The 23,748-nt window shown below is 43.7% G+C and overlaps 1 protein-coding gene across 1 annotated transcript in view; it reads left to right on the forward strand.

The window, feature by feature from the left end:
- Positions 1-22,394, forward strand: part of SCNN1G (sodium channel epithelial 1 subunit gamma) — a 94,138-nt gene extending 71,744 nt beyond the window's left edge. Inside the window, exons 9-13 of the mRNA XM_033962797.1 lie at positions 13,637-13,715; positions 13,829-13,886; positions 15,633-15,694; positions 17,096-17,171; positions 21,132-22,394. Of these exons, the coding sequence (XP_033818688.1) occupies positions 13,637-13,715; positions 13,829-13,886; positions 15,633-15,694; positions 17,096-17,171; positions 21,132-21,509 (653 nt within the window). The 3' untranslated portion in view covers positions 21,510-22,394. The remainder of the gene's footprint in view (positions 1-13,636; positions 13,716-13,828; positions 13,887-15,632; positions 15,695-17,095; positions 17,172-21,131) is intronic.
- Positions 22,395-23,748: the final 1,354 nt, after the last annotated feature.

Raw genomic sequence — 23,748 nt, forward strand, 5'->3', positions numbered from 1 at the left:
AGACTCACGCTTAGCTCCGCACTAGTTGGTGCTAATTATTTTGGCAAAAGATGTAGAATTGGGCCCCTAGTGCATAAGACAAACAGCTTAATACAAATAAGAAAAACTGAGTGATGCGGCTACCTTCAAAATTCTAGCTTCAATCATTCACATACAAAAAAGTCCATTATACAGAGCCAAGCTACACAGTATCAAATCTCCACCTCAAGACACAGAAGAACCTCGAACCCTTTCGCCTTCCCCCCACTCAAAGGCACACAACGCAAGAAAATGTTTGACAACCTTCTGGCAACACAAGCAGCAAAAATCAACCATTCCATCTCCAATCTTATGACAATATCAGACAACTTCAAAACATTCAGAAAAGAAATCAAAACCCTGCTTTTCAAAAAATTCATCCAAATATCTTTACCCCTCCTCTTTTACCTCCAGAAGATTCACCTACCTTCAGATAACCTTCCCCCAAATTACCCACCTTAACACCTTCCAATTAAACAAATACCATAAATAGATTGTAACCTACCCTCTCTAACTGCATTCCATATGTATTTTTCATACAGTTCTTCACTGTCAGTTTAATTTCCATCCTATAAGTTCACATAGAATTTTTCTTTTTTCAACCATCTTTATTTTCTCTTCTTTATTAATTTCCAGGTACTTTAGTTAGATTGTGAGCCTTCGGGACAGTAAGGGAATTTTTTTAAGTACCTTCTTACTTCTCATTTATAATCTTAATGTATATTTTCTTCAAACCGCTTAGAACCTAACGGATGTAGCGGTATATAAGAAATAAATTACATTACATTACCATTGTGTACCATATCATAATTGTGACTGAATCCTTCAATCAAAAATGGTAGAACCCCAATATAATCTCCAGGAAGATTTGCCTCTTCCCTTAAAACACCCAGGGGAAACCTGTTGCAGTATAAAGAAAAGAAAATAGTGAGAATAGTGAATTTTCTGGAATTGAATGGATTCCAGGACCTGATGCAAAAATGCTTCTCTAGAGGGTGACCAGAGAATTGAATAGAGGGAATGCGCTAGATGTGGTGTATTTAGATTTTAGCAAAGTATTTGACAGTGTTCCACACAGGTATCTAATAATCCGAGTGCCCTCGGTATGTGACCCAAAGTGACGGATTGGGTCAGGAACTGGTTGAGTGGAAGGCAACAGAGGGTAGTGGTCAATGGAGATCACTCTGAGGAAAGGGATGTTACCAGTGGTGTGCCTCAAGGTTCGATTCTTGGACCTGCTTTTTATTTTTGTAAGCAATATTGCTGAAGGGCTATGTGGTAAGATTTCTTTGTGGATGATACTGAAATCTACAATAGAGTAGTTGGATGGTGTGAATAACACAAGGAAGGACCTAGCAAAGCTTGAAGAATGGTCTGAAATTTGGCAGCTAAGATTTAATGGTAAGAAATGCATTTGGGCTGCAAAAACCCAAGGGAACGGTACAGTTTAGGGTGGTGAAAGAGGAATGGGACTTGGGATGATAGTATATGATTATTTTAAGGTGGCCAAGCAGGTAGAAAAGGTGACGGCAAAAGCTAGAAGAATTCTTGGGTGAAGAATGGCCAGTAAGAAAAAGGAAGTAATAATACCCTTATATAAGACTGGTGAGACCTCATTTAGAATATTTTGTACAATTCTGGAGACCACGCCTCAAAAAAGATATAAACAGGATGGAGTTGGTCCAGAGTAAGGCTACCAAAATGTTCAGTGGTCTTCATCATAAAGCAAATGAGGAGACACACTTTTTTTCCACCCAAAAGTGGGTGGAAATCTCAGTGCATCTTATGGAGCGAAGGTACAATTTTTTAACCCCCCCCCCAGTACCGTTTAAAAAATCCCCCTGCTGCACGCCCCTTTTTAAAACATCCCCCCACATGCCTGCCGCTGTACCTTTTTAAAACACCCCCCTCCCACAAACACCCACCTCTACACCTTTTTAACCCCCCCAACACCCGTCGCTGTCGTACCTTGTTAAAAACATCCTGGTGGTCCAGCGTGATTCCTCCCTCGCTAGCTGTCTCCTCCTATTTCCCAGCCAGGAGCGCGGAGGTCAGGCGCGAGCTTTCCGTGCTCCTGCCTAGCCCTGCGCTGCTTTCTGATTGGTTGCTGTCAGTTCTCATGAGTTTCTGCGCTCCTGCCTGGCCCTGTGCTGCTTTCTGAATGGCTGCCATCAGTTTTCACGAGTCCCGCGTGAACTGACAGCAACCAATCAGAAAGCAGCGCAAGGCCAGGCAGGAGCATGGAAAGCTCGTGCCTGGCCAGGAAATAGGAGGAAACAGCTAGCGAGGGAGGAATCACGCTGGACCACCAGGATGTTTTTAACAAGGTATGACGGTGGCGGGTGTTTGCAGGGTGGGGGGTATTTTAGAAAGGTACCAGGGGAGGTGATAAAAATATTGAGAAAGCCATCGAGGGAGGGAGGGATTTAAAAAGGTACAGGGATGGCTACCAATGAGGGGAGGGGTGGGAGGGTTTTGTGGATCATGGGGGCTGCTTTTCTCTGTTTTGCTGGAGGGGTTGTATACAGGGGATGGGTACTTTAGATTTCGCCATAACAAAAATTTTGTATTGGGCATGCCTTCAGTTCAGATACTGTACATTATGCTTGATCTTTACTTCATCTTGTTATTGTTATTCTGTATTTAGTGGTATTCAACACTGGTTCTGCCCGAGTGCTATTGATGTACTTGTATTCATTATGGTTTTGCCTAATAGAGATTTTACAAAAAAAAAAAAAAGGTACGGGGGTGGGGTGTCTGGCTGGCTTGGGGCTTTCTAACTGCCATTAGACGTGCCCACCACTAGACATACCCTGTCCCGGCCTACCACTAGACCACCAGAGGGGAGACAGGGCACACCATTTGGTTCAGAATTTTTTGTTTGTTTTTCCTCTTCTACAGGTGGGTGCTTCTTATAGTCAGGTGCATCTTATGGAGCGAAAAATATGGTGTATATATATATATATATATATATACACATATACATACTTTGGAGGAAAGGCAGGATAGGAGCAGTATGATACAGACATTTAAGTACAGACTGGGTATCAAAACAGCAGATGATGTTTAATGTGAGCAAGTGCAAAGTGATGCATGTGGGAAAGAGGAATCCAAACTATAGATATGTGATGCTGGTGATATGTTGAAACCCTCAGCTCAATGTGCAGTGGCGGCTAAGAAAGCAAATAGAATGTTAAGAATTATCAGGAAAGCAATTAAAAACAAAGATGAAAATGATATAATGCCCTTGTACCATTCTATGGTACAGCCACACCTCGGATACTGTGTGCAATTCAGTTTGCCATATCTCAAAAAAAGATATACCGCCTCTTCTGCGAAACTGCGATAGCAGTTTCTAGCGTGGGGAGCCGTGCTGAATGGCTCATGCTGCTCCTGATGCTCTTAGGAATTCGATGAGCGTCAGGAGCAGCGCGGGCCATTCAGTGCGGCACTCTGCACTAGAAACTGCTATTGCAGTTTCGTAGAAGAGGGGGATAGTGGAATTAGAAAAGATACAGAAAAGGGTGATGAAAATGATAAAAGGGATGGGATGACTTCCTTATGAGGAAAGGTTAAAGCGGCTAGGCTCTTCAACATGGAGAACAGACAGCTCAGGGGAGACATGATAGAGGTCTATAAAGTACTGAGTGGAGTGGAAAGGATAGATGTTGTTTGCTTGTTTACTCTTACCCCCAAAAAAAAAACAGAAAAAATATTTCTTCACTCAACATGTAATTAAACTCTGAAATTCATTGCTAGAGAATGTGCTGAAAGCAGTTAGCTTAGCAGGGCTTAAAAAAGGTTTGGATAATTTCCTAAAACCAAAGTCCATAGGCCATTATTGAGATGGCTTGGGGAAATCCAGTACTTATTCCTAGGATAAGCATTATAAAATCTGATTTACTTGTGACCTGGATTGACCACTGTTGGAACTAGGATACTGGGTTTGATGAACCTTTGGTCTTCCCAGTATGGCAACTCTAACTTCTATAAAGCTAATCAAAAATTATCCCCCCCCCCCTTTTACTAAACTGTGATAGTGGTTATTAGTGCAGGGAGCTGAATGCTCACTACACTCATAGAGTTCCAGAACAAGGCAGAAAAACCCACAATTCGCACATCAGCAACGCTTCTTCTGTGAAAATTATTAAGAGGAGGTAAAAGCCTCAGTTCCCCCCTCCACCAAACTGAGAAACTCAGGTTGAAAACAGGTGGAGTTTTACAGGGTGTAATAAAGTCACTGGCATAAAAAACCTCCTCAATAATATTTCAATAGAGAAAAGCCTTGTGCAATGCAAGTGGGATATACTCTGCCTTGTATCAGGACCCCTATGATCTGAAAATGATTTGAAAAGCCAAATTCTATTGAGTAAACAGAAAGACACCGCACATCGACAGTGGCCAGCGTTTCGCTAATTATAAGCTGCCTCAGGATGTGAAGTCACAGTCAATCCTGCAAAACACAAAGTTATATATGATCAAATACTTAACGTTTGAAGGATAGCTGCTCAAACCTCTCAATGAAATGGACCGGACACTTTTCAACGTACTCTCAAATCAACTCCTCGATCAAACATGGTGGTTCCCCAAACACAGAGAGTGGATTATGCCCCGCCTATTTAAATCCCATTGGTTGTGGTCACATGGGACAGAGATAGAACAGGATTGGATAAAATCCTACATGTTAAAACCTCTCCCGAAAGTCCTAACCCATCCCCCACACGCACCACACTACCACTGCTGTCAATCACAATGCATGATGCCATTCAGTTCTAGAGTTTAACCCTTTAGGTTCCTCAGTTTCCAAAGCACAAATCCAAAAAAGTTCTCTTTGTAAAAGCAGACGCTGGCGATTATGATGGTTTGTAGGAATATAATCTATTGCACAACACCGCAGGTCTTCAAAAACATGATTAAACTCCAGACAATGAGCAACGATTGGTGCGTGCAGTTTGCCAGTGTGGAGACAACTTTTATGTTCTGTCATACGTGTTTTAAAGGGGCGTGTTTGACCCACATAAATCATCTGACAGGGACAAATAATGAGATAAACTACATAGTCCGTGAGACAAGTGGTATGAAAACGAATAAAATGCATTTTACCCGATGCTGGGTGTTTAAAACCACCAGATAAAACCATCGTTATGGCACAGATTTGACACCTCTGACATTTAGAATGACTTCCTTCATGTTGGCTGTATTGAGGTTTTGAAACAAAACTATCTGAAGGACTCAAAAGTTCCTTAAGATTCTTTTGCCTAGAATAGGCCATACAGAGGTGGCAATCAAAAAATGCAGGATCCTGACTCAAAATGTCCCAATGTCGACGTAAAGATTTAACCACATGTTTTATTGATGGCGAAAACTGTAATACACACGTAATGGTTTGTGCATCTGGGGTTCGTACTTTAGGCAGAAACAAAAACCTCCGATCTACATATTTAGCTCGTTTATAAGCTTTCTTTAAGATTTGTGGAGGATAACCACGATGCAATAATCGCTGAGAAAGATCCTTGATCTGCCAACGAAACTCCCTGGAGTCAGAACAAATGTGTTTGAACCGTAGGAACTGGGACGTGGGTAAACTCTGTTTGAGTGGCAATGGATGATTACTAGTGAAATCTAAAAAAGTGTTCCTATCTGTGCTCTTACGAAAAACTGTATTATCCCAGGACAAGCAGGCAGCATATTCTTGACTGATGGGTGACGGCACCGACGGAGCCCTGGTATGGACAATTTTAGAGTGATTGCACTCTAAGAACTTGGAAAGTTCTGGCATGCCGCACCGCGCACGCGCGAGTGCCTTCCCGCCCGACAGAGGCGCGCGGTCCCCAGTTTCTTAGTTTCCGCGGAGCTAAGAAGACGCGTTTTTTCAACGGCTGTTGAAAATTTTTTTCACTTGCCTTCCCGCTCGCGTAAACCTTTTTGGCTTTTGCCTTTTTCCTTTTTCTTTACTTTTTGTAAAAAAAAAAAAATCTTTTTCTTTTTAGTCAATTTGGCTTTTCCCCTGCGGGGCCTTCTGCCACCATCGAAGCCTCGGCCTTCGATTTGGCTGAAGCCGTTTTTACTTTCATGCCCCCTCAGCCAAGGTTTAAAAAGTGCCAGCGGTGTGCTCGGCCTATATCTCTCACGGACCCACACAACTGGTGCTTACAGTGTTTGGGTCCTGAGCATCAGGCCTCCACCTGCACCCGCTGTGCCACACTTAAAAAGAGAACATTAAAAAATCGCCAAATACAACAGCGATTACTGTTCGGTGCCGAGATGTCCGATCCCGTTCCATCGACTCCGACTTTGGCACCAGTTCAGTCGGCACCCTCTTCTTCGATGCCGCGCGACACCGCACCGGCGTCCCAGCATGCAGGTAAGCCGGCTAAGAAGCCTTCCCCGCTGGAGCGTCCTCCGGTCTCGAGTGCAGTGAGTCCAATCCTGCCGACTGTGAGGCGCCAGCAGAAGCGCTCCGCCCCTATCGAGGTGAGTCCCTCGACATCGGGCTCCTCATCTCCGGGGCGTCGAGCGGCACCGCAGGTACCGCAGAAGAAAAAAGCGGTACCGGTGCCATCCCTTGATGACCGTATTACGGCCATTCTCCAGGCACAGCTCAAAGAGCAATTACAACAGCTCTTTCCAACTATCCTGGCACCGAACCTTCCGGTGCCAGTCCGCACTGAGCCGGTACCGATAGTGGAACAACCTGTATTGTCGGTATCCACTCCCTCGGTACCGATTCACTCCACCTCATCGGTATCGATGCCAGTCCTTGCACCGGAGCCGAGAGCTCAACATCAGTCGGTGCAGACTTCGGCACCGGTGCCACCGATTACATCGCCTGGTTCGGTATCGATGAGATCGGGTAAATCGGTGCGCAAAACCCGACATGTAGAACCATCTACACCAGAGTCTCGGGACCGTTCTCCCCATGTCAGGGATCCTGATCTGTGGGGAGATTCAGAGGAACCCTTTCTCTCTGAAGGAGAATGTTCCTCAGATGAAGAGGAGTCTGCTGTACATGACCCGTCCTCTAGGCATGACACTTCATCTTTCTCCAGTTTCCTAAAAGATATGTGTGATTCTTTGTCCATCCCTTTGGAGGCTGAGTCCAAAAAGTCTAAAGCTTTTTTGGATGCCCTTGACTTTGACCAACCCCCAAAGGAATTTTTGAAGCTCCCTCTTCATGACATCTTGAGGGAGACTTTCTACAAGAATTTAGAGACTCCCTTAACGGTTCCAGGGGCCCCACGTAAGTTAGACTCTCTATATAAAGTAATTCCCATTCCTGGATTCGACAAACCTCAACTTCCACACGAATCTTTACTTGTCGAATCCACCCTTAAAAAATCTTCAGGAGCCAGTGTATATGCTTCTGTACCTCCTGGCAGAGAGGGTAAAGCCATGGACAAATTTGGTAAGAGGCTCTACCAAAATGCTATGTTGGCAAATAGAGCTGGTAATTATGCTTTTCATTTTTCTTTCTACCTTAAACATCTCCTTACCACCATGGCTTCATTTGAGAAGTACCTTCCCCAACGGAAACAACAATCCTTTCACCATTGCTTGTCGTCTCTGTTTCAACTGCGTAAGTTCATGGTTAGGTCCATTTACGACACCTTCGAACTTACATCCAGAGCGACAGCAATGTCTGTGGCAATGCGTCGCCTGGCCTGGCTTCGGGTGTCCGAGCTTGATGTTAATCATCAAGATCGGTTAGCCAACGCCCCATGCCTAGGGGATGAGCTCTTTGGGGAATCCATGGACTCGACCACCCAAAAGCTCTCGGCCCATGAGACACGCTGGGATACCCTGCTTAAAAATAAGAAAAAGCCTCCCCCAACAAGGCCTTTTAGACAACAGTCAGCCTATCAACGCCGCTTCACAGCTCGCCCATTGCCAGCAACAGCTCAGCAACCCAGGCGTCAGCGGCAGCAACAACGTCAACCTCCCAGACAGCAGCAGCAACAGCAGCCTGTGAAGCCACCTCCACAGCAGAAGGCACAGCCCTTTTGACTTAATTCTCCAAAGTATAGCCAGTACCCCTATATCTGCTCTCCTGCCTCAACCTATAGGAGGTCGTCTCTCTCTGTTCCTCAGCCGGTGGGAAGTTATCACTTCGGACCAATGGGTCCTCAACATCATCCGCCACGGCTACTCTCTCAACTTTCAGACTCTTCCGCCCCAAAGCCTGCCAAAAGAGTCTGCTTTGAACAGTCCTCAATCTGCCCTCCTGATCCAGGAAGTCCAATCCCTCCTCCTTCTAAACGCTATAGAAGAAGTTCCTCTAGATCAAAAGGGGCAGGGATTCTACTCCCGTTATTTTCTAGTACCCAAAAAAACAGGAGATCTCAGACCAATTTTGGATCTTCGCGAACTCAACAAACATCTGGTAAAGGAAAAATTCAAGATGCTTTCCTTAGCCATTCTTTATCCTCTTCTCAATCAAGACGACTGGCTATGCTCCCTCGATCTCAAAGAGGCATACACTCACATACCGATCAACATAACCTCAAGACGGTATCTCCGCTTCATGATCAATCATTGTCATTACCAATACAAGGTGCTGCCCTTCGGTCTTGCTTCATCTCCAAGGGTGTTCACCAAATGTCTTATTGTGGTAGCCGCTTTTCTACGCTCTCACCACCTTCAAGTATTTCCTTATCTGGACGACTGGTTAATCAAGGCCACATCCGCTCAAGCAGTTCTCTTGGCCACCAACCAAACCATCCTATTTCTTCAAATATTGGGATTCGAGATCAATCTACCCAAGTCTCACCTCATTCCCACTCAAAGACTTCAATTCATTGGAGCGATACTGGACACACTCCTCATGAGAGCATTCCTACCATCCAACCGTCTTCAGACCCTTCAGTCTCTATGTCAGCAGGTACTTCCTCAACATTCCATCTCTGCCAAGCAAATGATGATACTCTTGGGTCACATGGCATCCACAGTCCATGTCACACCCCTCGTACGTCTTCACCTGCGCACTCCTCAATGGACCCTTGCTACTCAGTGGTCCCAAGCGACGGATCCTTGCTCACGACACATATCTGTGACATCATCTCTTCGTCAATCTCTACAATGGTGGTTGGTATCCTCAAATCTATCCAGAGGTCTTCTGTTCCATCAACCTCCTCATCAACTAGTCATCACCACCGACGCCTCTCCTTATGCATGGGGAGCTCATTTGAACGAGTTCCAGACTCAAGGTCTTTGGACAGCCCAGGAAAAGAAGCATCACATCAATTTCCTGGAACTCAGAGCGATGTTTTATGCCCTCAAGGCCTTCCAACATCTTCTCTTTCCTCAGGTCCTTCTGCTGTGCACAGACAATCAAGTGGCCATGTACTACATCAACAAGCAAGGGGGGACAGGCTCTCGCCTCTTGTGCCAGGAAGCCCAGAAAATCTGGACTTGGGCCATAGATCACCATCTCTTCCTGAAAGCTATCTATATTCAGGGAGAACAGAATTCCTTGGCGGACAAGCTCAGCAGAATTCTCCAGCCTCACGAGTGGACACTCGATCCTGTAACTCTACAGTCTATCTTCGCTCAGTGGGGCACTCCTCAGATAGACCTCTTTGCAGCTCCTCACAATCACCAGCTGCCCCTATTCTGCTCCAGACTCTACTCTCCTCACCGTCTAGCAGCGGATGCATTTCTCCTCGACTGGTCAAATCTGTTCCTGTACGCTTTCCCTCCTCTGCCTCTCATGTTGAGAACCTTATTCAAACTCAAGAGGGAACGAGCCACCATGATTCTGATTGCTCCGAGGTGGCCCAGGCAACATTGGTTCTCCCTTCTACTTCAACTCAGTTCCAGGGAACCTTTTCTTCTTCCACTGTATCCTTCTCTGCTTACACAGCATCAGGAGACCCTTCTACATCCCAACCTCCAGTCTCTGCACCTGACAGCTTGGTATCTCTCGGGCTGACCTCTCATGATACTCTTTTGTCTCAGCCTGTTCGTTCCATTCTAGCTGCCTCCAGGAAACCAGCCACTCTGCAATGTTATCATCAGAAGTGGACAAGATTTTCTTCCTGGTGTCTTCTTCATCATCTTGATCCAACTTCCCTGGCAGTGGAGACGTTGTTGGATTATTTGCTTTCTTTGTCTGACTCTGGCCTTAAGTCTTCTTCTATCAGAGTCCACCTCAGTGCCATTGCTGCTTTTCATGAGCCGATCCATGGAAAACTTCTATCAGCTCATCCCCTGGTGTCCAGGTTCATGCGGGGTCTTTTCAATGTGAAACCACCTCTTAAAGCCCCTCCTGTTATCTGGGATCTCAATGTGGTTCTTTCCGCCTTAATGAAGCCTCCATTTGAACCTTTGGCTTCCACTCCTTTCAAGTTTCTCACTTGGAAGGTACTTTTCCTTATTGCTCTTACCTCTGCCAGGAGGGTCAGTGAGCTTCATGCACTGGTTGCGGATCCACCTTTTACGGTCTTTCATCATGACAAGGTGGTTCTGCGTACACATCCAAAGTTTCTCCCTAAGGTTGTCTCTGAATTCCATCTCAACCAATCCATTGTTCTGCCTGTTTTCTTTCCAAAACCTCATTCTCATTCTGGGGAACAAGCTCTGCATACTTTGGATTGTAAAAGGGCTCTAGCTTACTATCTAGAGCGTACGAAACCCCACAGATCAGTTCCCCAACTCTTTCTGTCCTTTGATCCGAATAAATTGGGACGTCCTGTTTCTAAACGTACGTTGTCTAATTGGCTGGCAGCGTGCATTTCATTCTGTTATGCTCAGACCGGACTGACACTGGAAGGTTCTGTCACGGCCCATAGAGTCCGAGCAATGGCAGCATCTGTAGCTTTCCTCCGTTCCACTCCTATTGAGGAAATCTGCAAGGCTGCTACTTGGTCCTCAGTTCATACTTTTACATCTCATTATTGTCTGGATGCATTCTCCAGACGGGATGGACACTTCGGCCAATCTGTGTTGCAAAATTTGTTTTCCTAATGGCCAACCTTCCCTCCATCCCTCTTTTTGTTAGCTTGGAGGTCACCCATCAGTCAAGAATATGCTGCCTGCTTGTCCTGGGATAAAGCACAGTTACTTACCGTAACAGGTGTTATCCAGGGACAGCAGGCAGATATTCTTGCGTCCCTCCCACCTCCCCGGGTTGGCTTCTTAGCTGGCTTATCATAACTGGGGACCGCGCGCCTCTGTCGGGCGGGAAGGCACTCGCGCGTGCGCGGTGCGGCATGCCAGAACTTTCCAAGTTCTTAGAGTGCAATCACTCTAAAATTGTCCGTACCGGGGCTCCGTCGGTGCCGTCACCCATCAGTCAAGAATATCTGCCTGCTGTCCCTGGATAACACCTGTTACGGTAAGTAACTGTGCTGTTTCCAGCTTGGAACCCTTTTTACAGAGGAAAATGTCCAAGAAAGAAATTCTAGTGGAATGTACATTGATGTCAAACTGTATTTTGGCGTGGCGGGCATTAAGCCAGTAATAAAACTCAAAAAGAGTCTCATGAGAACCGGTCCATGCTATAAAGATATTATCTATGAACCGGAGCCATAGTTTAATATGCATGCTATATGGGTTAGAAAAAATCCATTGATTTTCAAAATGCTGTATATACAAATTAGCCACTGAGGGGGCCATAGTGGCACCCATTGCCACGCCAGAGACTGTTGAAAAAACCTATCGCCATATCGAAAATAATTTCTTTGCATTGCCAAGGCTAGAATCTGTACAATAAAAGAGGTAGGTATCTTCCATTCAATAGCAGTGGCATCTAGGCAAGTATGAATAATAGAAATGGCTTCAGCCTGAGGGATCATGGTGTATAAAGATCTAACATCAAGTGTGACCAAGAATGGAACTGCTTGCCAATCGGTTATTTCTTCAAGTCTCAACTGAAAATGTGCAGAATCTCTTAAATAGGAAAAGCCTCTAGGAACAAGTGACTGAAGGAAGTGGTCAACAAAGCATGATAGGGGCTCTAAAATGGAACCATTACTGGATACTATAGGACGGCCGGGAAGCTGCTATAGTGACTTATGTACTTTAGGCAGGACATAAAATACTGGAACTCTGGGATGTTCTTCATTAAGATACTTATGTTCCTGTCTAGTGATATGTTCATTCAACAGAGCAGAAGATGTTATTTCTCTAATTAGAAGACTAAGTTCTGTGGTAGGGTAAGAGGTTAGTTCAAGATAATCTGTCTGAACAGATAATTGTCTGATGATTTCATTGTGATAGTATACCATATCGAGGACCACCACCGCACCAACATATTCTTATGGAGGGGTTACCTCGTAGCCGTTCCAAGGCTATATATTCCTCCTTGGAAAGATTAAACGGCTGAAATTGCCTACGATTCCCCAACTTTTGAGTGTCACGTAAAACCAAATCCTTAAAAGTTGTCAAATGAGGACTTGGTGCTGTGGGCGGAAGCCAACGCGATGGTCTACGAAAAGCAGAAGGGGTAACTGGAGGGCAAGATTTTGAGAAAAGAATTCCTGTAAATGCAGCTTACGGAAAAATCTATCTAGATCTTTATGCAGATGCAAATATTGTAGCGGCTGAACAGGAACAAACGTCAACCCTTTCGAGAGCACACCAACTTCTAGTGGTGAGATAAATTAATGACTAAACTCTCTGATTGGTCACTTGACCTCTCTGTGACCGAGTATTGGGCTGATATTGTTGTTGATTGCGGTTCCGCTGACGGCCTCGATTCTGTTGATATTGTCTGTTGTGTTTGTTCTGTCGGCCTTTGCCCTGTGAAAAATCCTCATCAGATGTAGACAAAGAACTGCCATCGGACTTATCAGACCGTGCAAAATCAGGGTCTGTTGGCTGAGATTGAACTTCTAACCATGGGTAAATGGGACCTTTGGTGTAGTCCACCTCATCGCGTTTGAATTTTTGAATTTTGTATTTTTGTAGTCCTACCTTAAAACTATTTATCTTTTTCTGTATATCATTTAATTGTGTATCAAAAGATTCAGAATCCAGAGTACTCTTCAGTTCATTCAGTTTTGTGTCCAATTCAAACTGAATGGACTCAGTAGCTACTCTCGTCCGTTCGATGATTAAGACCATAAGGTCCAAAGAACATTTGTTAAGAATGCCAGCCCATTTGGTAAAAAAATCATTATCATTCACAAACAGAGTTGGTGCTTTAAGGACTCTCAAGCCCCTAGGTATAAATTCCTTTTTACAATATTCCAATAAGGTAGCACCATGTAAAGTAGCCCTTGTCAATTTCTTAGAGATGTTAAAAAATTCAGTCCATGATGTACACTATCAGTATTATCCTCTATCTGTAAAATAGATGGCCGTTGAAGGACATTGGACACAAAATCTGAAGTGAAACCGTATCCACTTGTCCATGTTTGAGAAGCCATGTAGAGTGCTGTGCCCTTCAAAATCCTACTACTAGCAAACACTACACAGCCCCTCGAAAAACCAAACAATATAATCTCACTACACTTTCGACCTGGTTTACAACACAGCACAACTACTTATGAAAGATCAGCAGTAAACAGTGTCATCTATTTTTGTTGTTTTTTATTTCTATTTATGATCTTGAATCTGTAAATAAGACAGTTGATTGATGAACTGATAGACTAACAGTATCTTGGTATTTTCTTTGCAGTTTTTTGCTTTTACAATCTGCATGAAAAGTTTTTGCAAGAAGAGCTGAAATGTCAGCAGATCTGCAGAGAGGCTTGCAGGTGAGCCGGCTGTGGAACCGAAAGTTTGTTTAAACATGTAGATAAGATGCTCATTTATCTGAATTTCCTGAAACTTGAATTTACCAACTGTACATATACACATTTTTTTAAAGGTCTAAGGAATGGGATTTAACCAGTAGCTTTGCAGAATGGCCAGATGTCATGGCAGAGGTAAATTTCATTTTTCCATTTTATCAGATTATTAAGATCTTGAGTTGACCCTGTCCTTAGGATATTGCAGTAATAATTCCAACATTTATATGATGAAACAACTTACACCAGCCTTTTCTCTGCCTGTCTTACCCTTGTGGATGTGTATAGGTTTTATTTGGGAATCTTTTTGTGTGTGTGTGGGGGGGAGAGTAACTAGTGAATAAGTGTATGTATGTGCACGCATGCATTCATGTATGCTCTTATTGGGGAACAAGGGTACCTCTCTTCTGCAGGGGTAAGAATTTTGTGAGAAATGGCTCTTCTGCTGTCCTCATCTGTCAGGTTTGATGCTCCCTCTCTCTGCTTTATGGAGGAGTTTTACCCCCTTAGCCCAATTTACCTCTATACTGGGTCCCTTCACCATATGATTTTATTAAACCGTATGAATATATGAGGTGCTTAGACAATGCATATTTTAAATCAATTATTTTCTGAGCATAACAGGATATGATTTAGAATTTACAGTATTTGGTGATAATGAACTCCATTTCCATAATAGTTTTATCTGTGGAATGTGGTTTTTTTGGTTAAGTCAATGCTATATGTGGCTTAAAGTACATGTGTAGGTCGACAGTGCTACCTGCATGGTTTTGGAGGGCTCCTTGGAACGTGGTTATGTTGGGAGAGCTGGGTTCACACGTTGTTTTTAAAGCAAAACTGCCTGAAAAAATTTCCAGAAGGCCTTGAGCATGCGCAGATGTTGATTCTCAGGGGGGGGGGGGTGGAGCAGCGCCGGTGGCCTCGGGGGAGGGGGGAATGAATCAAGCGAGTTTCCTTTCCTTTACTTCCTATGGGGAAACTCGCTTTGATATACGAGCAATTTGGTCTACAAGCATGCTTCTGGAACGAATTATGCTCGTAAACCAAAGTTCCACTGTATTTCCCATAGTTTTCTGAATACACTGGTACCTTGGTTTATGAGCATAATTAATTCCAGAAGCATGTTCGTAAACCAAATTGCTCGTATATCAAAGCGAGTTTCCCCATAGGAAATAAGGGAAATTCGCTTGATACGTTCCCACCCACCTCCACCCCCCGAGGCCAGCGGCGCTGCTCTACCCCCCCCCCCCCGAGAAGTGGCATTGCTGCCCCCGAAGGCCCCCCCCCGCAATCCGGCACCCTCCCCCTCCCCACAATCTGGCACCCCCCCACTCGCGTCGCACCCCCCCCCCCTGCCGCGATCTGAAATCCCCTAGACCCACCCAAACACGCTGCTTACCCCCATCTGGCTCTCGGAGAGAGCATGAAATCGCAGGCTTTGAGCATGCGCAGATGCTCAAGGCCCAGCAAAGAAGAGGACGCAGATCTTCGGGCACCGGCACCAACGCACAGGACAGGCTGGTGCCGGTGGCCAGATTGGGGTAAGCAGCGTGTTCAGGTGGATTTCAGATCGCTTCGGGGGAGGGGATGTGACGTGAGCAGGAGGGTGCCAGATCGCGGGGGGTGCCACTCGCAAATCGAGGCAAGCTTGGTTTCCGAGGCGCCGATTTTGCGAATGTTTTGCTTGTCTTGCAAAACACTAGCAAACCGGTGCACTTGTAAACCGAGGTACCACTGTAAATCACATTGTTTTCACACTTTTCACTGGGGTTTTTTTTGCTATTTGTTAATGAAAAGTACCTCTATATTGAACATTAAGCAGCAATAAATGTTTCTGCTTTTATGAGTATTTCCTGAGCTTATATATTCTTTATCTTATGAAAGGAATGGATGCTTCAAGTTTTGTCCTGGGAGATGGGTGACACCATCAACAAAAATCTCACCAGGTAATTTTTTTTTTTAACCTCTCTGCTTTGCTTTTAATTTTAAGTTCAATCTTTTTTTTATTGAGTTTTGCAATGTTACTTAACAATACAAATAGAACTTGGTATATAGCAGAGTACATTAATAATAATAATAACTTTATTCTTCTATACTGCCATAGTCATGAGACTTCTAGGCGGTTCACACTGAAGAGAACTGGACAGTCAGCGAGTTACAATATGTAGAAATCCAGGATACAGTATTTAGAAAACTTACAAAAAAGCACATAGAATCTTACAAAGAGCATTTAGAGTCTTACAGAAAGGTAGAGATACAGCATAAAGATTCTTACAAAATGCAGTGAAATATAGCAAGTATAATCTTAAACAGAATCTTAAAAAGGCAGCAAAGTTAATGTTAGGCATTTCAGACTTAAAAACTGGAGTGGATATATGTAGTGTTTTTGTTGAATAAGGCCGTTTTTATGGCTTTTCTATGTCCGTCTTGCTCCATTTATGTGTTGTCGTTTGTTAGCTTGGTACATGAAAGTTCTATCCAGGAAGGTTTTGTATCTGCAGCCGGTAATGCTTGGGTATTACAATATATCATTTGTTTAATGTTTGGTTGTCCAGCAGTAGCAATTCTCTTCTACTGTCACCTGGGCCGGTACCGATGACCCCTCATGGTGGTCTTGTGGGACTATCACTGAGGACATGATTGATTTGGCCCCTCTCTGCCACCCCCTGCATTTATCCCACAGTCTTTGCACTTAACCACAAGTTTATTCTGCTAAAGTGTGGTGAGTACACAGAGTCCCCAATAAGTTAATGGGGTAATTTTATAGCTGAGCACATCAAATAAAACAAAAGAACAAGCTTCAAAGGCAGAACTTTCTTCCAGTGCAGGGTTTGTGCACCAGTGTCTGGCACTAACTTCCGGCACATCCTCTGAGATTTTTAACATAGAACTTTCTTCAAGTGTCCTATAGCCCAGTCTTCAGCCTCATTAATTCTTCATTTCATATACAGTACTCCCCCGATATTCGCAGGGGTTCTGTTCCAGTAACCTCCACGAATATCGAAAAACTGAGAATATGGTTTTTCACCTGGGGAGGCAGAAGAGGACAACTGGAGAGGCAGGAAAGGGCAGCTGAAGCGCCGGTGAGTGAAGGAAATCATTCGTGGTATGCTCCGACCGCCTCTTCCTGCACTAAAATCAGGCTTCACCAATCAGGAGCTGCTTTGACACGCAGCTCCTGATTGGTGAAACCCGACTTTAGCACAGGAAGTCCCGGTTGGAGAATACCGTGAATGACCAGGGGAACACTGTACTGTATAATGAAGTATAATTATTTTGGAGTTTTTCAGTAGCTATCCATTGCTTGTTTTAATAAACAAATGTAATAAACTAATCTCCTTTTTCAGGAATGATTTAGTAAACTTTGGAGTGTTTTACAACGACCTGAACTTACGGTCTCTGAGTGAGAACCCATCCAACAGCGTAAGTCTCTTCCTCTTTTACACATGAACCTCACTGTGCATAAAGGGGGTCATTTTAAACAGGATTTAAAATGGGACTTATAACCCACTTCTGTCAAGAAGATTCAGAGTAAAAAGACACAAACATTCAATAACATAAAAATTCTATGAATCCCAAATCCAAAATTGACTGATAAATTAACAGAGTTTACATCCAGCAAATACAAGTCAACAAGTAATCCCGTAAATTGAGTTCACTGCATTACTTTGGTCAGGTGAAGTGGTGTGCTAGTCATGTTAGTCCACTTTTATAGGTAATAATTAGAAAGAAAATGCAAAAAATAAAATAAGATGATATGATTTTATTGGGCTAACTGCCCCTTGTACAAAACTGTAGTGCGGTTTTTAGCACCGGCCGTGGTGGTAACAGTTCTGATGCTCATAAGAATTCTATGAGCATTGGAGATAAAAACCATGCTATAGTTTTGTAAAGGGGAGGGAAGATAAATTAATTCATTATGATTGGCTTTGAAGGCAACACCTTCTTCAGACCAGAAATGAGCAAATGTTGACAGAATACCAGAACACATAAGTGAAACATAAAAAGCATTCCAATGACAGTCTCACAAGGGTTACGTGAGAAACAGAGAGAGATGGATGGGTGATAAGATGATCAAGTTTCAAGTTTATTAGGATTTTATATACCGCCTATCAAGGTTATCTAAGCGGTTTTTATAATCAGGTACTCAAGCATTTTCCCTATTTGTCCCGGTGGGCTCACAATCTTATCTAACGTACCTGGGGCTATGATTAAGTGACTTGCCCAGGGTCACAAGGAGCAGCGCAGGGTTTGAACCCACAACCCCAGGGTGCTGAGGCTGTAGATCCAACCACTGCGCCACACACTCCACAGTATAAATTTATGGTTTTTAATATGATAGAAAACTTAGATCCTGTCTGGCGAGTGTCAAAATATTTCATCATTTTGACTTCAAATTAGAGAATGGCATAGGGTCAAATTTTTCCCATCCTCACGAGTTATTTTCCTGTCCTTGCCCCATTCCTGCATTCTCCGTACTCATCTGCACAAGCCTCAAACACTTTAAAATCATAAGTGTTTGAGGCTTGTGTGGTTAAAGCAGAGCTTACAGGAATGGCAGAAGGACAGTGACAAAACTCGCGAGGAAGGGATGGAGAAATTGAGTTCCTGTGGGGACGGGTACAAATTTGTCCCCGTGTCATTTTCTATTTCAAAGGTCTTATGCTCCTGAATTGTCTTAAAATTTCCTTTTAGTATTCTCACTATAAAATCATTGATGCAGTGTACTGGTTTTTATTTTCTGTCATAAACCGCTTTGACCTTTTATTAACAAAACATTAAATATAAAAGGGATAACTAACTGTGCATTTGATGGCATGTATGGTGGAAAGAGGGATAATTATGTATTTGATGGCATGTATAGAAGAAAGGATAACTGTATATGGTAGCATGGATGGTAACAAGGATAACTGTGTATTTGGTGCTATTTACAGTGGACATAGGGATAACTGTATATTTATATATGGGTTTTCTGTGTGGATAAGCGCAAAATCACTGGACCTTCAGGTAGCAGCAGTGAACATTTTGCTCACTGCTGATGGAGTTATTCCTGGATATTCAAAGCCAGGTCCTGTCTGAGCTTCGGCTTTAAATATCCAGTTATTTTTTGAGTTGACTAACACATAACCACTTAAGTTGATGTTCAGCCATAACGATAGGATAGACTTGAATGCAGTCCCATTTATGCACTAGAACTGGCTGCTTAAGGGCTCAATATGAGCCTTTAAGTGGCCAAGTGCTGACTCCATCCCCAAACACTCCCAATAGAGCTGGCTTTGAGTTAGGTTCTACTTGCAAATTTTAGCAGCACTTAGCTGCTGAAAATTAGCAACTAGCCCTGACCAAGTGATTTAACTGGTCAATGGCCAGCTAAATTGCTCTGAATACCAGTTGGACTGTTTCTATGCAGATAAGCAACTGTATGTAACAGCAGAGAAGACAAAGAGACAAAACAATCTTTGGCGTTGAAATGGAATAAATTTATGGAGTAAAAGGCGACTCAACATGATTCGTGTTTCGGTCGAGAGGCCTGCATCAGAAGTCTGGTGCATTGTAAGAAAAATGGGGCCATAACACAGAATGCTGGTCTTTTTGAAAACATGAAATCTCTAAAGATCTTCTAAAATACACTGGATTATAGAAACTGAATTAAAAGGCTGCTTACTTTACCTCACTGGGGATCCATCGTGAAGGAAAAAAACCAAAAATAAAAATAAAACCCACAAGATTACATTGTATGTTCCAAGGCAAATAACTTTTTATTCTAGTAATAAGTATTATAACAACATTTGTCAAATCAGAAATAAATCAGTTTGGACATATACAATGGAGAGAAAAAACCTCATACAAACAGTGCCAGCATATTTCTGTAAGTATGGTGCAGCTTCTCTAAAGAAACTCTGCCAAAGCATGGGGATTTTATACAGAAAGTATCTTTGTCTTAGACCATTCCCCTGACTGTGAATATGTATCACCCTATTGGAGCAGACCAACTGCCTATCTAACCCTCTCCTAGTCCACACCTCCATTCTTCCCTGGGGGGGCCCTGGACAGGCATAGCTTCTGGAATTTTCTTCTTCTTGAAGTTTCCATTCTTCACACGGGTACATCAGTATCAGTGCATTAGCCTGGCATCACTTTATCAGTTCTTAGGTTCCTGGATGGAGTGTCCTGCTGACTTGCATTTGCTTTCAGCACTGTCAAATAGCTCATTGTCTTTCCAGCACTGGTTGGTGTCCTTGAGAAACTTCACAGCAAGAAATTTACACACTCACATGCCACACATTAGCATCTCAACATCTGAACTGAAACCAGTTTGTAGAAGCCTGTGACTTCAGCAACTCCAGCAAAATGCAGGAATAGGTCTCACAACCTGTAAAAGTTTCCCATAGGCTCCTGTCATCTATCTCAAAACAAACCCACTACATAAACATCTCTTCATCTCCTCTGCTGTTACTGGTTTGGATTTGTGGTGGAATTGCCTTCCCCCTTATTTGAGTTTATTCTATGCAGATAAGTACAGGATTAGTGCTAGATTCACTAAGCAAACCGATCGATTTGTGAGCCCTTTACGACCCGATTTCCCTCTGACCCGATTCATTAACTTGTGTACCGATCCGATCCCGATCTGTGCATGCAAATGAGGGGAAACGGCATGTAAAGCAGGAAGGATGCGATTCACTAAACTTTCTTCTGGCACACCGACTGGCTGGCCGATCAAAAAACAAGCGACTGGTGAGGACCAATCGCTTGTGCTAAAACCCTGCTCTCTGACCCGATTCTCCTGCTCTGGCCGCCATGTTCTCTGCCCCTATCTCCTGCTCTGGCTACCCTGCTCTCTGTTCTCTGCCTCAATCTCCTGCTCTGGCCACCCTACTCTCTCCTGCTCTCTACCACCCTTCCTTGCAGTGTGAGCCCGTGGTTTTAATCCATGGGGCTGCACTGCAGGGAAGGGCAGCAGAGAGCAGGAGAGTCAATAATTATGCCTGCTTGGCTGTGGAGACTCGCTGGGGCTGAGTGAACTTGAGCGCCGCTAACCCCAGGAAAAACGTTTTCATGCTTGCAAGAGGGGAATTGTTGGTGTAGGCCAGGACTCCTGAGGGTTCGGATGAACAGGTGGGACAATAAACGCATGTGCAGACCATCTACAGGCAAAGTAGATGGTCTGCACATGTGATCCGTGTAGTCGGATGGGGGCATGCCTCTGATCGCCCCCATTTGAATATTCTCCCTTCGTTAATTGGTTGTCCTGCCGCAGATCGGGCATGGAGAGGCAGGTTAGTGAATCTAGTCGTTAGTCACCTAACTGTTAGATATGAAGGGTTGAATAATCAGACTCTCAGATGTGATGCATTTCAGCTGCTTCTCTGTTTTGTTTTTCAGATTGTGACCTTGCTTTCTAATTTCGGGGGCCAACTTGGGCTCTGGCTGAGTTGTTCCATGGTGTGTGTGATTGAGATTGTGGAGGTGTTCATTATAGACTTCTCCTGGGTATTTATCCGCCAGCACTGGGGGAAGTTGAAGAAGTGGGCGCAAAAGAAAGAGAGTCAAGTCCAACAGGAAGCCAGTACCCAGGAAAGGAACAGTTACAACAACCCAGTCTCCCTCAGTGACGAAGATCCCCCCACTTTTAATACAGCACTACAATTGCCGGTGCCAAGACCAGACCAAGTGCCCCGAACCCCCCCTCCTAACTACAACACCCTCAGGATACAACACGCTTTTGTGGACGACTCAGGAGATGACATTGAACATTTTTAACATCTTATTTCATGCTGAAATTGTGTGTTTATATATAAATATATATATGTACATAATACATAACTTTATTTTAAATGCATATGTATTTTTAGAATGGATGTTACACACTTTATGGGAGCAATTTTCAAAACTGCCTGCAGCAATGCAGAATGTACTATGTTTGTGTGAATTTTTGCTCCAAGTGGGAAGTTTAAGCAGGCATTCCCTTAAAATATTGCGTTGAGCCAAAATCCCTTCGGATGCCCATGTCTGCTTGCGAGTCCTGACCTCACTCACCCCAAGGGTGCCATACAGTGTGCATAAAATGACTCTTGCTATACAGCCCACAGAGTACACATGGTAGCCAGGTAAATCATGTTTGAAAATTACCCCAAGTATTTCCAGGAAGGCATTAGGTGCTTGAAAACCTTGAATAATTGTTTGTTTTTTGTTCGTTTTATTTTTAATAAATTATGCGTTTGAAATAAAGAACGAAGAGAGCAAGACTCTGCTTGATGTGTCCTGATCTGTTGACAAAGGACATCAACTGCTGGAAAAACTGAACTGAAGCCAGTGAAGATGTATTATTCACTCATTCTTGATTACATGCTTTTTCCAGTCATAAGTTCAAAGGAAGTCACAAATTACTAAATTACATCTTTTAAAAAAATCAGACTAACTTCACCTGTATCACTCCCATTTATCCCACTAAGAAGTTTTGAATGCAGGGTACACTGCAAGGTAAAATGTAACCGTTTAACTCCAGTGTTTGGTTAAAATTTAGCCAGTCAAATGTGATTCCCTTTTTAAAAAACTGTTTTATTTTAATGTTTTCAATTATTTTATATATGTTTTCATTTTGTTAACTACTTAGGCCCCCTTTAGAAAGACGATTTTCGTGGCGAGCTGCAGTAACCGCTCCAACGCCCTTAAGGGATTCAGTGGGCATCAAAACAACAACTGCTATCACGCCTTTGTAAAAGGGGGGATTTGTTTTTAAGCAGAATATAAATCTTAAATAAAAATATTATGAGTACTGTTCTAGAAACAGGAAGCCTGAATTTTTTTTATCACGCCAGGGCAATTTAGCCCAACTTGACTTTATCCCAGGACAAGCGGGCAGCATATTCTCAACAGTGGGTGACGTCACCGACGGAGCTCCGCAGTGTACAGCCTCGAAAACAGACTTGCTTGAAGATCTTTGTAAGAGTTTCTGAATGCTGCACTGCGCATGCGCGAGTGCCTTCCCACCCGAGTTAGGGCGTGCGTCTCCTGTAAGGAACTCAGTTCAACGTTTTCCGTAGAGCCAAGAAGTCATCTGTACTTCAGCTCTGCAGCCTTCGTTGCCTTCTCTCACCACTGCTTTTTTATTTTTATTAAGTCACTGTGCTCGCGTTTCTCTATGGTTTTCTTTTGTAAAAAAAAAAAAAATTAAAACTTTTATTTTATTTTTTGTATTTCTTCCGGCCGGCGGCCTTATAGCCTAGGCCTGGCTGCTCGCCTCATTTGATACGTCGGCCTTTATTTTTTCTATGTCCCAGCCTCTAACTGAAACATAGAAACATAGAAGATGACGGCAGAAAAGGGCTACAGCCCATCAAGTCTGCCCACTCTGCTTACCCACCCCCTGTCTATGCCCTAATGACCCAATTTCCTTATCTTGACCCTTGTAGGGATCCCACATGGGTATCCCATTTATTCTTAAAGTCTGGCACGCTGTCTGCCTCGATCACCTGCACTGGAAGCTTGTTCCAATGATCAACCACTCTCTCTGTGAAGAAATACTTTCTGGTGTCGCCATGAAATTTTCCGCCCTGAGTTTGAGAGGGTGCCCTCTTGTGGCCGAGGGTCCCTTGAGAAAGAAAATATCATCTTCCACTTCGACACGTCCCATGAGGTACTTAAATGTTTCGATCATGTCTCCCCTCTCCCTACGTTCCTCAAGAGTGTAGAGCTGCAATTTGTTCAGTCTCTCTTCGTACGAGAGACCCTTGAGCCCCGAGATCATCCTGGTGGCCGTCCATTGAACCGATTCAATTCTGCGCACATCTTTACTGTAATGTGGCCTCCAGAATTGCACACAGTACTCCAGATGAGGTCTCACCATGGCCCTGTACAACGGCATTATGACTTCAGGCTTTCGGCTGACGAAACTTCTATTGATACAACCCAATATCTGCCTTGCCTTAGATGAAGCCTTCTCCACTTGATTGGCAGTTTTCATGTCTGCACTGATGATTACTCCTAAATCTCGTTCATA

The sequence above is a fragment of the Geotrypetes seraphini genome, chromosome 11 (genome assembly GCF_902459505.1).
Source record: "Geotrypetes seraphini chromosome 11, aGeoSer1.1, whole genome shotgun sequence".
NCBI classification, from domain to species: Eukaryota; Metazoa; Chordata; class Amphibia; order Gymnophiona; family Dermophiidae; genus Geotrypetes; species Geotrypetes seraphini.